The sequence below is a fragment of the Manacus vitellinus genome, unplaced genomic scaffold (assembly GCF_001715985.3).
Source record: "Manacus vitellinus isolate BGI_N305 unplaced genomic scaffold, ASM171598v3 scaffold_6_pilon, whole genome shotgun sequence".
NCBI lineage: Eukaryota > Metazoa > Chordata > Aves > Passeriformes > Pipridae > Manacus > Manacus vitellinus.
This window is the reverse complement of record NW_021940750.1, coordinates 3,601,481-3,615,987: the sequence shown is the minus strand read 5'-3', so window position 1 is coordinate 3,615,987 and position 14,507 is coordinate 3,601,481. Positions and strand designations below refer to the sequence as shown.

General features: G+C 53.5%; 1 protein-coding gene across 1 annotated transcript in view; it reads left to right on the top strand.

Moving 5' to 3' along the window:
* Window positions 1-14,507, top strand: part of DGKZ (diacylglycerol kinase zeta) — a 53,984-nt gene that overhangs the window by 36,664 nt on the left and 2,813 nt on the right. Inside the window, exons 16-30 of the mRNA XM_018082753.2 lie at window positions 75-130; window positions 1,152-1,214; window positions 1,457-1,530; window positions 1,642-1,753; window positions 2,059-2,258; window positions 2,559-2,659; window positions 2,796-2,875; window positions 4,256-4,325; window positions 9,119-9,159; window positions 9,749-9,939; window positions 10,485-10,516; window positions 11,285-11,328; window positions 11,713-11,833; window positions 12,358-12,394; window positions 12,683-12,782. Of these exons, the coding sequence (XP_017938242.1) occupies window positions 75-130; window positions 1,152-1,214; window positions 1,457-1,530; window positions 1,642-1,753; window positions 2,059-2,258; window positions 2,559-2,659; window positions 2,796-2,875; window positions 4,256-4,325; window positions 9,119-9,159; window positions 9,749-9,939; window positions 10,485-10,516; window positions 11,285-11,328; window positions 11,713-11,833; window positions 12,358-12,394; window positions 12,683-12,782 (1,322 nt within the window). The remainder of the gene's footprint in view (window positions 1-74; window positions 131-1,151; window positions 1,215-1,456; window positions 1,531-1,641; window positions 1,754-2,058; window positions 2,259-2,558; window positions 2,660-2,795; window positions 2,876-4,255; window positions 4,326-9,118; window positions 9,160-9,748; window positions 9,940-10,484; window positions 10,517-11,284; window positions 11,329-11,712; window positions 11,834-12,357; window positions 12,395-12,682; window positions 12,783-14,507) is intronic.

Sequence of the window (14,507 nt, the reverse complement as noted above, 5' to 3'; positions counted from 1 at the left end):
GTCTGGGGAGAGCTGGCAAGTGAAATATTTCCATGTGCAGGCCAATGACCTGAACTTTTTTATCCTTTCCCTAGAGGCCAACCCGGAGAAGTTCAACAGCCGGTTTCGGAATAAAATGTTCTATGCTGGGGTGAGTGTGTGGAGGATATCTGAGCATGCCTTCATAGCAACCTTAACATCTGGAGCACAGGCATGGACCTGCCTCCTGTCTACCCCCTAAACTCACTCATCCAAGTTACATGGACCTTTACCCGCCCTGAAGCTGGAGGATTGCTGGAGAAAGGCTGCAGCGCTGGGAGTCACAGCTCCTCTTTGGCTGCGAGTGCTGCTGGCAGTACAGCTTGCTCCATGGCCTGCAGTACAGTTGCTGTCTTGATCTCCTGCCACTATTGTTCTTGTTCTCTGGCTCACGGTTGGTCACCCAGGCAGGACCTCCCCAGAGCTGTGGGGAGGCAGGCTGTCACCCCTGCAGAGGAAGGAAGCCTTTCCATAGAGTCCCCACACTACTTTGTTCTTTTATTTTATATCTTGGGCCAGTTGCAGCTCCCTGGCTAATTATACCACCTTCCTGTATCTCACCTCTAGATTGCATCTCAGCATTGCCTTTATTCCTCTGTCTCCCCATCCTCAATATACCTTCTACCTAGGTGTCTGGGTGGCTGGTACTTGAGCATACTAAAGGCCAAATGCTGCTCTGTGCCATCTCACATCTGACCTGCTTGTGTCTCTCTTCCTGTCTGTACAGTTAACCCCAAAGGGGACCCATACTGTCCCTCCTGGTATCTCTAGATGGTGTCACATCAGCTCTGGTTTGTGATGCTTCCTTACAACTTGAGACTGAATTTGTCTCTTGTGACTTGAGCCTTTTGCTAGCAGAGACCCATCTTGCCAGCTCTTCCCTGAAGTCAGAACTGGACTGGCAAGGGAATACTGAGGCATGTTACTGAAGGTGCCCCAGGGTTTCTGGTAGGCAATATAGCAAATGGAATGTATCGGGTCATTTTGGGACAGGAGGAGGAGAGGGCTTCTGCCAGTGCATGAAAAGGGGATTTGTGGTTTTCAGCAGCTGAGATCTGCAGGTCAGTGGCAGGCTTCCTGGCTGCCCGTTTCGGTGAACATCTGGACACTAACACTGGCTCTTACCTTGGCAGACGGCCTTCTCTGACTTCCTCACTGGGAGCTCCAAGGACTTGGCAAAGCATGTCAGGCTGGTTGTGAGTATGCTGGGGTGCTCTGGTGCAGTGAAGGGGTGAGCTGTGGAGATGTGAGGAGTGGTCCCTTGGCACACTGAGTATCTCAGTGTTGGGGAGTGGATATGTTTCTGGGACATCAGCTTCCTCTGACTTGGAGGACAGTCACTGTAGGGAGCAGAGGAGGGAGGCCATTTCTTCCAAAGTGGGTAGGATGGACCAGGCTCCCTCTTAAAGCAGCCTGAACACCTCTGTATTGTCTCCAGTGTGATGGGACAGACCTGACCTCCAAGATTCAGGACCTGAAGCCCCAGTGCCTGGTCTTCCTGAATATCCCAAGGTGAGCAGTCCCAGGACCTGTCTTCATATGCTGGCCTTCTCGCCCATGTGCCGCAGATCCCTGCCTGGGTTTGGGGTGCCTGTCCATGCATCTCTTACCATCTTTTCACAGGTACTGTGCAGGCACCATGCCCTGGGGCAACCCTGGAGAGCACCATGACTTCGAGCCTCAGCGCCATGACGATGGTTGCATTGAAGTTATTGGCTTCACCATGACATCTCTGGTAAGTCAGTGCTTTTGCCAGTTGTAGCTAACAACTAAGGAAGTGACTGGTCCCATTGACCAGGTGTCAGCCAACTCCACAGATCCTCTCTGGAGAAGCTGTGCTGTTGGCCTGTGTGACAGCGTCTGCTCTCTTGACATTTAGGTGAGGTGCTGTCATGCCCTGGCCTCTGTGGGTCCCTTCTCTCTGAAATCAGGACTGAGACCCTCAGAACTTGGTTCACTTAAAACATCTAACTGCCAGTGGGTGCTCCTCTCATCCACCCCTGAGTCCATGCTCTACTCTCACAATGGACCCTTTCACAGGCTGCCTTGCAGGTCGGTGGCCATGGGGAACGGCTCTGTCAGTGCCGGCAGGTGGTTCTCACCACATCCAAGGCCATCCCTATGCAGGTGGATGGAGAACCCTGCAAGCTGGCAGCTTCCTGCATCCACATCTCCCTGCGCAACCAAGCAAACATGGTGCAGAAGACCAAGCGCCGCAACTCCATGCCTCTGCTCAATGAGTAGGTTCCTCAGATCGATCTGCCACCTTCTCTCCAGGGAAGAAGGGTTGGAGGGGGAAGGAATGGACTGATCCATGACTCATGGAGGCATTTCAATCCTCTTTTTTGTAGAGGGTCTGGGAAGGGATCAAGTCACAGAAATATGGCCAGACCGTGGTGGTGGAGAAGCTGCTGATGCCAAGCTCCCCACCCAGTCTGTAGAACACTGTGCTCTTGCTTGTTTTGGAGGGATGAGGGAGATAAGGAGAGAGTGGTCTGTCACCTTGTGATCTCTTCCGTCTCCTTCCCCCTTGCACACAGCCAGCAGCCAGTGCCCGAGCGGCTGCGGATCCGGGTGAGCCGAATCAGCATGCGTGACTATGAGGCGCTGAACTATGACAAGGAAAAGCTCAAGGAAGCCTGTGAGTGACCAACTGAGTGACCAAGGGGCGGGAGCTTCAGTACCTGAGTCTGGCAAAGCTTGTAGTTAAATTGCACGAGGTGTTGGGGATGGGGCACGGGCTGCTCCCTGAGTTGTGTCTGTGCCCTGTCATGCAGCTGTGCCACTGGGGATCATCGTGGTTCCAGGAGACAGTGACCTGGAGTTGTGCCGGACCCAAATCGAGAAGCTGCAGGAGGTGAGTCTCTGTGTGTGAAGTGGTTGTGGCTGGATGCCAAGAATGGAGGAGTTCAGGGAAAGGATTTTTAAACTTTCTTGACTTTCGTGCACCCACACACCCACACTCTTGCTTCAGGTCGTGGTTTGCCTTCACCATGTGGTGGAGGCAGGATCCCAAGCTGGATGGCTTGTAGCTCCCTGCTGTTTGGCAGCTTCTTTCTCAACGTTGCTCTTCTGACTGTGTTCTCCAAGCCCAGAGTGTCAGTGACACAGAAAATGTATGGAGTAGTGGAAATAGACACCCATCCTGTGGGGGTCTATCACCCTTCAATCCTCTGCAGGTTCTGTGCTTCCTGGCACAGCTCTGCCCTCTCAGGTGCCGACTCTTAATTTGCAAGTACTAACTTTTGTGCTCTTGCCAATGTACTAGCACATGTCTGTGACCTGTACACAGACTGTGTAACTCTTACTCCTGGTGAGCAATGCCTTCTGAGTCCATAGTGTGGCTCCTGATGCTGCACTGCTCAATCTGATTCTCACCCAGAAGACTGAAGGGACATTGCTCAGTCCCCAGTTAGCTGAGTCTTGTGCCTGAGGGAATCCTATCCAGCGTGTGCGTAGTGTCCTGCAGGGCTGAGTTGTGGAGCTGCTTGCCTGGGCAACAGTGTGCCTGGCACGCTGTCGTCTGCCTCTTTTTCTTCCTGCTCCGCATGTCTGTCCCCTGCTCACCTTGTGCACAGGCACTGGCAAGGACACACAGGCGGGCACATGGCTCCTGGACTCAGAGGGTAACACTTTCCTATAGTGTCAACATGGTAGACTGATGCCTCTGCTACCTCCTGCATCTCTAAAACTGTGCACTGAGGGTGGTGTTCCTTGGTCACCTCACGGTTTACCTCTTCTCTCTCCTTGGACATCCACTGTGCTCTGACCTTAAAGCCAGGCAGGGACCAGGGACCTTGGTCAAGCCAGATATGTCAGCACATTAAGCAATTCCAATGGGATGAGAGAGGGGCTAGGGGGCCAGCCAGACACAGACTGTAACAGCACACCTTGCCTTTCTGCAGGATTTCCCTCCACAGCCCTCTGCTTTAGAGTGCCTGCTCTTTCAGGTGTGTACGGCCTCACTCTGTCCACTGGGCCCATCTGTTATGTCCACTGTGCCAGTCTCATGGGCTCATCTTGTGACACCTCTCCACAGTGGGCTGGTGTGCATTGGCTCCAGTCTGTCCTTTTCTGCTCTTCGTCACTCTGTGCTGTGCCCGTGTTCAAGGTCTCCTTTACATCCAAGCACCTGTGGTCCTCTGTGTCTCCAGGAACCTTCCAAAGCAGGAGGGATGCTGTGAAGAGAAATGGGGAGGCCAAAAGATACAACTTTGTCCTCTCTTTTTTTATGCAGGAGGGAGATGGAGCCAAGCCAAAGACACTGTCATTCCAGAAGCTTTCACCCAAGTGGTGCTTCCTGGACTGTGAGTATCACCCTTCCCTGGGAGTGTTGACTGTGTCTGATGATGCGTTAGCAAGGTCCTTTGGTCTGCCATCTCAGTGGAAGTAGAGGAGGGAGATCCATGTGGCAGCAAAGATGCAAAGGCTGTTGGTGGGTGAGAAATCACAGAGGCACCTGAGAATTAGGGCATAGGAATTAGGGTGGTAGAAAAGGTGGTGGAATCAGTAGCCCAACTGAAGTGCATCTCCACTAGTGCATGCAGCATGGGCAGCCAACAGGAGGAACTGAAAAGACATGGTGCAGCAGGAAACTGCCATAGTTGCCATCATGGAGACATAGTGGGACAAGTCACGCAACCAGGCTGCAATGGATGGCTATAAACTCTTCAGAAGAGACAGGCAAGAAAGGAGAGGCAGTGGGGTAGCCACTGTTAGGGAGTGTTTCAGTTGTCTAGGGCTTAATGATGGTGACAGTAGGGTTAAGTATTTATGGGTAAAAATCAGGGGAAGGACCAACAGGGCAGATATCCTGGTAGGAATCTGTTATAGACTCCAGCCAGGATAAAGAGACAGATGAAGTATTCTGTAAGCATCTGGGAGAAGTCTCACCATCACCAGCCCTTGTTCTTGTGAGAGACTTCAACTTACTGTATGATTGCTGGAAGTACAACACAGCAGAGATGAAGCAGTCTAGGAAGTTTTTGGAGTGTGTGGAAGGTAGCTTCCTGACATACCTTCCCAACTAGGGAAGGTGGCCTGCTGAACTTGCTGTTTGTGAACAGGAAAGGGCTGGTGGGTGATGTGACAGTTCAAAGCCACCTTGGGCATCATGATCACAAAACGATAGTTTTTGATTTGTGGCGCCATAAGGAGGGGTGCCAGCAGAACTGCCATCTTGGACTTCTGTAGGGCAGATTTTGGCCTGTTAAGGAGACTGCTGATGGAGTCTCTTGGGAGTCAGTCCTAAAGGGGCAAAGGAGTCAAGGAAGGCTGAACACACTTTGAGAAGGAAATTCTAGAGGCTCAGTAGAAGTACATCCCCATGTACAAAAAGATGAGCTGGCAGGGAAGAAGACCAAGCTGGCTGAAGACAGAGCTTTGGTTGGAACTCAGGAGAAGGGAAAGGGGGCAGACAACTCTGGAGGATTACAAGGATGTCATGAGCTTATGGAGGGAGAAAATTAGAAAGACCAAAGCCCAATGAGAACTTAATCTGGCTACTGCCAGATTAAAATATAAAAATGTTTTTACAAATACATCCACAACAAAAGGAGGGCTAAGGAGAATCTCCATCCTTTTTTGGATGAAGGGAGAGACATAGTGATAAAGGATGAAGAAAAGGCTCAGGTACTTAACGCCTGCTTTACCTCAGTCTTTAATAGTAAAACCAGTTGTTCTCAGGATACCCAGCCCCCTGAGCTGGAACACGGAGACAGGGACTAGAATGAAATCTCTATAATCCAAGGGGAAATGCTACACCATTTAGACACACACCTCTATGGGACTGGATGGGTCCACCCAGGGGTACTGAGGGAGCTGGCAGAAGTGCTTACTGAGCCACTTTCAGTCAATTACTAGCAGTCCTGGCTAACGAGGTCCCAGTTGACTGAAAGTTAGCAAATATGATGCCCATTTATAAGAAGGGCCAGAAGCAGGATCTGGGGAGCTACAGGCCTGTCAGCCCAACAGGCCTTTTTCATGCCACGAAAAGTCATGGAGCAGTTCATCCTGAGTGTCATCATGTGGCACAGGCAGAACAACCAGGGGATCAGGCCCAGCCAACATGGGTTTGTGAAAGGCAAACCCTCCTTGACTAACCTGATCTCTTCCTTTGTCAAGTTGACCTGCTTAGTGGAAGAAGGAAAGGTTGTGGATGTTGTCTACCTAGACTTCAGTAAAGCCTTTGACACCGTTTCCCACAGCATTCTCCTGGGAAAACTGGCTGCTCGTGGCTTGGACAGCTGCACTGTTCACTGGGTAGAAAACTGGCTAGATGGCCAGGCCCAGAGAGTGGTGGTGGATGGAGTTAAACCCGGCTGGTGGCCAGTCACTAGTGGCATTCCCTGGGGCTCAGTATTGGGGCCAGTCCTGTTTATTAGCTTTATCAGTTATTTGAACAAGGGGATCAAGTGCCCCCTCAGTCAGTTTGCAGACAACACCAAGTTGGGCAGGAGTGTTGATCTTCTGGAGGATAGGAAGGCTCTGCAGAGAGATCTAGACAGGCTGGATTGGTGGATCAAGGCCAGCAATATGAGGTTCTACAGTGCAAAGTGCCAGGTCCTGCATTTGGGTCACAACAATCTCAGGCATTGCTACAGGCTGGGGGAAGAGTGGCTGGAAAAGTGCCCAACCAAAAGGATCTGCGGGTGCTGTTCAACAGTTGGCTGAATATGGACCAGCAGTGTGTCCAGGTGGTCAAGAAGGCCAATGGCATCCTGTCTTGTGTCAGAAATAGTGTGGCCAGCAGGACTTGGGCAGTGATTGTCCCTCTGTACTTGGCACTGTGAGGGCACACCTCAAATCCTGTGTTCGGTTTTGGGTCCCTTGCTACAAGAAAAACATTGAGGTGCTGGAACATGTCCAGAGAGGGGCAATGGAGCTTGTGAAGGTTCTGGAGCACAAGCCATAGAAGGAATGGCTGAGGGAGCTAGGGTTGTTTATCCTGGAAAAAAGGAGGCTAAGGCTTATCTCTCTCTTTAACTACCTGAAAGGAGGTTGTAGCCAGTTGGGGTTTGGCCTGTTCTCCCAAGTAACAAGTGACAGGGTAAAAGGAAATGGCCTCAAGTTGTGCCAGGGAAGGTTTAGATTGGATATTAGGAGGAATTTTTTCACTGAAAGGGTGGTCAAGCATTGGAACAGTCTGCCCAGGAAAGCAGATGAGTCACCATCCCTAAAGGTATTTAAAAGATGTGTAAATGTGGCATTTAGGGACATGGTTTAGTGGTGGACTTGGCAGTGTTGGTTTAACAGTGGGACTCAATGATCTTAAGGGTCTTTTCCAACATAAACAATTTGATGATTCTGTGAATCTGGGGGATGAGAGGACAGATACTCAGTGACAAGCCACAGGGAGCCATGTGATGCTTGGAACCTATGGATGTTGGGGTCGAGCACAGCAGTGCTTTGCCCCAGGCCATGTCTTTGGCTGCTGACCAGGAGTGAAGCAAGGGATGTCTGCTGGTCTCCTGCCCTCGGACTGAAGGCAGCTTGGCAGCCTGTGTTCTGCTAGGGCTGCTCTCCTGTGTCATGCAGGCAGGGGGCCCCCCTGCTCCTCATGCTGGGAGCCAGGCACACCATCAGCATCTCAGTGCTGTAGGGGAGCATGCTCCCCTGCTGAGCTCTGGCTGCTTCTTCCACCCTGCCAGAAAAGTAGCTTTCTCCTCTCCCTTTGCCTTCACTGACTAAGAGGCTCCCTCTGTACCTGGAAGCTGGCTGAGAGAAATGCCCATTGGTGGCACTTCATCTCCCTGACTTCCCAGCAGCAGGGTATAGAGCACAGCAGAGCACAGCCGTGGGTTGAAAGGTGGGCCTGGGAAACCTCGTACTAGGCAGAGAGGATGCAATTTCTCCCTTTGAGGTTCCAGCCCTGCATGTGGGGTTGCTGGTGCTGCTACTCCCACGTGTCACTACCAGGACTGCTGTACCAGGGCCACTTCCTCTTCTCCTGCTAATCTCCCAGCAGTAGATTCTGAGCTTGGAAAAATGTGTCAGACGCCAGAGCTTCATTCAACACAGCACAGGCTCGTTCAAGTGGCTAAATTATAGGCCTTGAACAGTAGCTCCCTGGCTGTAAATCTCCAGCCAGGACAGGATAAACGTGGCTCTTTCATTTCTCTCGTCTGCTCTGGCACATCCTGACTCTGTTTGCAGAAAGACTTCCTTGGGGCCCCAAGGGTCCCATGACAGCAACCTCTCCTGGAGTGACAGTAGCAGCCTGGCAGGACATAGGGGAAATGCTTGATGCCCTGCATGGGAACCCAGTTGTCTTGGCACTGTACTCTTACCTGTCCTGCTCTCCCTTGGTGGTGTCCAAAGTCCTCAACCCCTCCCTGCTCCCCCAGCAGTGGTGGCTGCATGTGTCTGGCTCTAGCATAGCCACTTGCTCTGTAGGACCTCCTCTCCCCCTGTGTGATCTCTTCTCTAAGGAAGAGGACTCCATTCAGACAGGCTGGAGGCTGGTTTGAAGCTCTCCTGCCATCCTAGGAGACAGGGTCTTGGATCTACAGCTGGTGGTGGCATGCTCTGTTGTGCCTGCAGTCACATGCTCTGCGTGGCCTCATGGAAGTCTGTGGGACCTTACTCAGTCAAGTCAGCAGGAGGCTGAGCTCCCTCTTCTCCCAGCCCCCCGTAGTGCCCCCACTTCTGAGCACTGTGCGACATTAACATGGTGCACCATGTTAATCACAGCAGTTCCTCACCTGGTGTAAGTGAATACTGAGATGTGCACTGCACAGCCCTGAGCTTCGTCTGCTTAGGATAATGGTAGAGCACACAAAAGCCACCAGAAAGGCATGGCATCAGCTAGATGTGTTCTTGCCTTCCCTGTAGCTCCCTGCCAGGAGTCATTGAGGGGGGCATAGGAAGCAAAGGCATGTTTCACAGGGGCATGATGGTCACAGGGGCAAGAAGAAGAAAGCAGCAGAGTCAAAAAGGGAAGTTGTTAGCTTCTGGTCGGGGAGTGCTGTTTGCTTTGCTGTGCCCTCTGTGCAAGCCATGAAGTGGCTGGATAGCTCACTGTCACTCAGTGGTGGAAAGTGGCTGTCTCCTTTGTCTCACACCAAGAATCACCCTGTCTCGTTCTGTCCCTGTCTTACAGCAACCACAGCCAATCGGTTCTACAGGATAGACCGTGCACAGGTGAGTGCAGCCTCATCCTCCACCATCATCCCCCTGGCGTCTGCTGGAAAGGCGCTTGGGTGTCCCACCTTCATGCAGACCAACAGGCAGGCATAGACTTGGGGTCACGCAGGTCTCGCACTGCTGCCCTGCCCTGTGGCATCCCCCAAGGGATGGCATGACATGCCTGGTTCAGGACCAGCCCCAGCACCTCCAGGTTCCTGGAGAAAAGAGAGAAAGTGTGGCTGGTAGCACAGAGCCTTGGCTTAGAAGCTGCCCACAGGGCCCTAGAGTGGAGTGGGTAAGGAATAGCAAACATAGCAAGACTGGTCAGGGAACTCACTGACTGGGGTCATCTTCACCAACATTAGATGCTTTCCCCAGTGATCTGGAGAAGAGGACATGGAGATGAGGTTTACAGCGTTGATAAGTTGGCAAGGCGATAGGAAGCCTGAAAAGGACAAGGAGATGTGAAGGTTCCTGGGCACAGGACTCTTCAAGCCACCACTTTGCTGAGCAAGTGGGTAGGCTGCAAGGCGTGGGTTGTGAGGGGATGGAGCTATGCAAAAGGCAGTCTTGCTTCTGAGGAGGCCTGACTTGTGTCTTTCAGGAGCACCTGAATTATGTGACAGAGATCTCTCAGGACGAGCTCTATGTGTTGGACCCAGAGCTGGTGATCACCCAGACTGTGAGCACCTCTCCTGCCATGCCCGACCTCGTGGACTCATCTGCCACACCCCCTGGACACCACTTTGCATTCCCCTCCTCTTCCTCCTCTCCACCCTCTTCTCCTGCCCCCAGGTGAGTCTGGAATGGGGTACCTCAGGAAGGATGGGCAGTGATGAGAGAAGCAGGGTTGGCTTCACAACATTGATCCCTGGGCCAGATTACAGAGGGGCTCCCGGGAAATGAGCAGGAATTCAGTGCTGAGTTAAACCAATGGGTGAGATGCCATCCTGTCTTCCTTGTTCCTCTGCCAGTGCTGCTATAAGCAGTGGAACATCACCAGGTGACTGAGGCCTGGGGTAAAGCTCCAGCACCTGGCCCATGGGGCAAAAGACATGGGTGTCTTTCAGTCCAGCTAAGGCCAGCCTCAGGTATGGAAGAGCAACGGAGCTAGGAGCAGCAGTAGAAATGGGAGTGGGGATGGGGAAGAACCCAGATCAGGGAAGAAGTAGATGACATGGCCAAAGAACAGTCTCTTGGTCTGCTTCTCCTCCTGCCTGCTGAAGGAGTGCCACAGGCAGGTTTCTCCACAGCCATTCCTCTACCCACGTCATGTACTTCTGGGTGATCTGCTGCCAGGACTGGCAGAGTTAGTTACACCTTTTCTTCTTCCCTTCCAGCGCTGAGCCTGAGCGCTGCCTCCCACACAGAGGTGAGTTGTGTCCCAGCCCCTGTCACACCCTCTCAGGTCATGCTTTTTTTGTTTTCCTGCCATGTTTTTTTTGGCCAGTTCTTTCCCTGGTGAGCAGGTAGGAGCCCTGCTGCCCATGTGCTAGTGGGAGCAGGGAGCCCTGTGGGCAGGTGACTCCAGAGGTGGGCAGGAGGCACCTGACAGTGACTAGTGGAGCAGCCCAGCCAGGCACCTTCCCGGCTCCACTGTGCAGGAAATGATGTGGCAAGGGGTTAATCTCCCACCTGCAGAGCTGAGCACTCTAGGCTGGTTTGGGAGGCTGTCTCCCCTGGGCAACTGGGGAGGTGGGAACACAAGACAGGGGGCTCACCAAGCTGAGCAAATGGAAAGTGTTTCCCGAAGCTTGATCAGAGCCTGGAAGTGTGAGTGAGTCATTGGTGAGGAGTATCTTGGCCGCTGGCTGATGCCCAGGAGATCTGCTCCCCACTTCCATCACAAGTTATCCTGCTCATGGGCAGAGACTACTCCCCCTGCACATGCACCTCACAGGGGCTGAGGTCTCGCTGCACCCCCAGTTATGTGATCTCTCCTTCTTTCCCCTGACTTGTCCCTTACATTCCTGAAGGTGGAGGAGCCATGTCTGACCAAGGGATTAGCACCTGGAGGATCTTGCACTGTACCCTTAGCAGACTGCTCCACACCTCTGGTGCCCAACCCTTGTCTCCAGCATTAAGTAAATTGTGTTACAGCTTGACTTTTCTGACACTGATACATCTCCCTTCTTTGCAGATGATCTTCTAATAGAAGCTGCCAAGGGTGGCAACTTCAGCAAGGTAGGTGCTCCTACAGCCTGCTGCGATGAGCAGCCAGGGCTGGCTCTGGGCAGCCTCCCTGCAGCCTTCTCAGCTGGCATGCCCCTCAGGCTAAGGGAAGCCCTGCCAGCCATGCGAACCCCAGTTGCCCTGGAGCAGCTCCTGTCAAGGGCCTTCCTTCAGGAGTGGTGACTGGAAAACAGGCAGGCTTCTGGCAAGAACCTGTGTTCCTTTCCTGGGGGACGCATAGGAAAGGGACTTGGCAGCACTGCTGAGCTGGACAAAGCTCCCCGCCAGCCTCAAATATCCACACAACCTGTCAGGCACTTCAGGGACACAGTGCCAGGGCTTGGGTCTTGGAGCTGGGAAGGGCAACTCATCCTGAGCAATCTGGGAATCTTGTAGTTCCAAGAGCTGCATCGAGCTGGAAGAGACCTGATGGTGCGAGACTCCTCAGGCCAGACTGTCCTCCACCATGCCGTCAAATCAGGGAGCAAGGACATCGTCAGATACATCATCGAGAACGGTGAGCTGGGGACAAGAGTGCCACCTTTAGCAAAGGAGCCTGGCAGCTAAAAAGCCCAGCCCTCTGCTCGGAGGGAGTGCTCCTGGTCTTAGATCCCTTCCCTCTGGGTTTGCTACATCACCCTTCTGGCATCTGTTTGCCAGTACTGGGGTGTCCCCACGGCTGTTCCTGCATCCTGGCAGGACCCAGCATGTCTCTGGGAAACATTTCTCAGTGTCCTGCTTCTGCCATCGGGGCAGCTGACCTGTTGTTTTTGGCAGCTCCCAATTTTTTCAGCTCCCACTGAAATACAGGCTGCTTTATTTAGATATTTCTCTATAATGAGTCCACAACCAACACTTCCTCCCTGGGATCAACTGGGCTCAGATGCTGTTGCTGACTTGAGTGCTTTGGAGTTGGGACTTTGTCAGGCAGCATGAAAATAGCAGCTTCTATGGAACAATGCAGAATGTGACTAGGGAGTAGGTAGGTCTGTCTCTGCCCTGCAGCGGGTCTCACTCACCCTGCACTCTTTCTTTCCACAGCCCCTTCAGAAATCCTTGATGCCACAGAGGAGGAGAAGTAAGTTGCTGACCAACTTGTGTTACCTGTTGGCCAGACCCTCTGCGAGGTGACCGGTCATTTGGGCACTTCAGCTGCCTGTGCTCTAATTACCAGCCATGATTCCAGTCCGTTTTGGACTGACTGCCCCTGTGTATCACCCCCTCTTCTGCCAGGGCTTTCTGGGCAAGCACACAACCCACCATCAGCTTCTGCTGCCGCTGAATTGCTGTCTCTCGCTGCCACCCGCATGTGCTGCTTGTCCCCATTTGGGGGGACATCTCACATCTCCCGCTTTCTCCTCCCCAGCGGTGAAACCAGCTTGCACCAGGCTGCAGCCTTACGCCAGCGCACTATCTGCCACTACATCGTGGAGGCCGGGGCTTCGCTCATGAAGACAGACCTGCAGGTGACAGTGGAGGGGGTGGCAGTGGGGCTTTCTGGGGTGACCAGAGGGCTGGCAGGAGCAGGGCCAGCAGGAGAGCAGAGCAAGGGTGCTTTGGGTGGGTGTTTGCCAGCCAGAAAGGACCTAACATGGAGCACACATGCTTGCCCAGCAGAGTCCAGCTACAGAGGGGTTAAATCCCTCTCCTCGCTGCACTTCTCTCCCTGTTGTTTTATTAAATTAGAAGCGAGGGGCTGGAATGTCTCATCCCTGTCTCCCCCTTCCCACCCTCCGGGGTCAGAGCAAGGACATTCTCCCTGCAAGCTCCCTCCCAGCTGCAAGACTCGCCCCACTCTCCCCCACAGGCAGTCATGATGGAGGAGCTGGGAGCTCCTCTCAGTGGGTGAAGCTGGCCCGTGGGGAGCAGGAGCAGGCAGTGGCAGCACTTTCCCTTACATGCTGTGTTAATTGAGCTGTGCCTTGGCATCAGGGAATTGTGCCAGCCCTGGCAGAGATGCCGCAGAAGGGGGGGGCTTGAGGCCATATTTTGATACAGGAGATTCCTAGGACTGGCATGCAGCAGAGAGAATGTGGTCAGATCTGTCTGGTGGAGACTTGTAGTGATGGGCTGTAAGAGAAAAGATGTAGAACAAGCCAAGAAGGTCCAATCTGGACAGGTCTGGGGCACAGGTTCAGAGCCCAGCTGAGGGGTGCAAACTTGCTGGAGCTGGTGGAGCTTGGAGGTCAAATTTAGACAATCCCAGTTTGCCAGTGGCCAGGGAGATGCTGTACAGATAATTTCTGGCTCCCCATCTCTATTCCTTGGTCCTGTCTAAGGCTTAGGCTTTGCACAGCATCCAGAGTGGGGCTAGGCTGGATGGAGACTTGGCTGGCAGAGGCATGAGGAGAGAGCAGATCTGGGGGCACAGCTCCTCTCTGTCCCCAGCCCCCTCATTTGCCTGAAGGAGGGGAACAGCCCCCAGCCGGCCAGCACAAAAGGGAGCCTCACTCAGGCATGCTGCCTGCTCCAGGGAGTGGGCTTGCACGTGCCTGTGCATGTCAGGGTTTGTAGCTGTCTGGGGACCCCTCTGTGCCGCTGCACTGACCTCACATGGGCTCTGGGTCACAGCCTGCCTGCACAGGCAGGACCCACCTCGTTAGAAACCCCGGCGTGAGACCTGTAGCACAGGTTCGGAGTGGGCTGATCCCACTCCCTGCAGTGGTGAGGGAGGCTGAGCCTAATCAGTTGGCATGCCTGAGCCCAGCCGGGCAGAGAGGCCCTGGCAGCTCTGGTTTCAGGCTGCAGGCAGCATTGCAGAGGGGCTTCTGCAGGGGGACAGGAAAGAAGCTCAATTCCTCCTCCGTTAAATGAGCGATTGCATTCGGGGGCTGTGGGGAGGAGGTCCCTGAGGAGAACCAGCACCGAAGCAGAGTGGTCTCCGTCCCCCTGATGGTGTGGCTGCTGGGGGATGTGTGCAGGGCCATGGGGTGTGCCCAGTCTTGGGGCACACATGCAAAAGAGGGGATTTCTTGGTGCAGCCATGGGTGGGCTTTTGTGGGCAGCCCTATCCAGGCCCAGTGGAGGTTCCACATGTCTGATCATTGTTCCTGATGGAGAAATGTGGCTGTGGGCTGCTCTGGAGGACCAGGCACCCTGCTGCAGCTTCCTGTGGCCTGCTGGGCACTGGGGAATGAGTGGGGCAGGCCGAGTGTCCCTTCCAGCCTTGGTTTTGAATGGCAGTGGCAGAG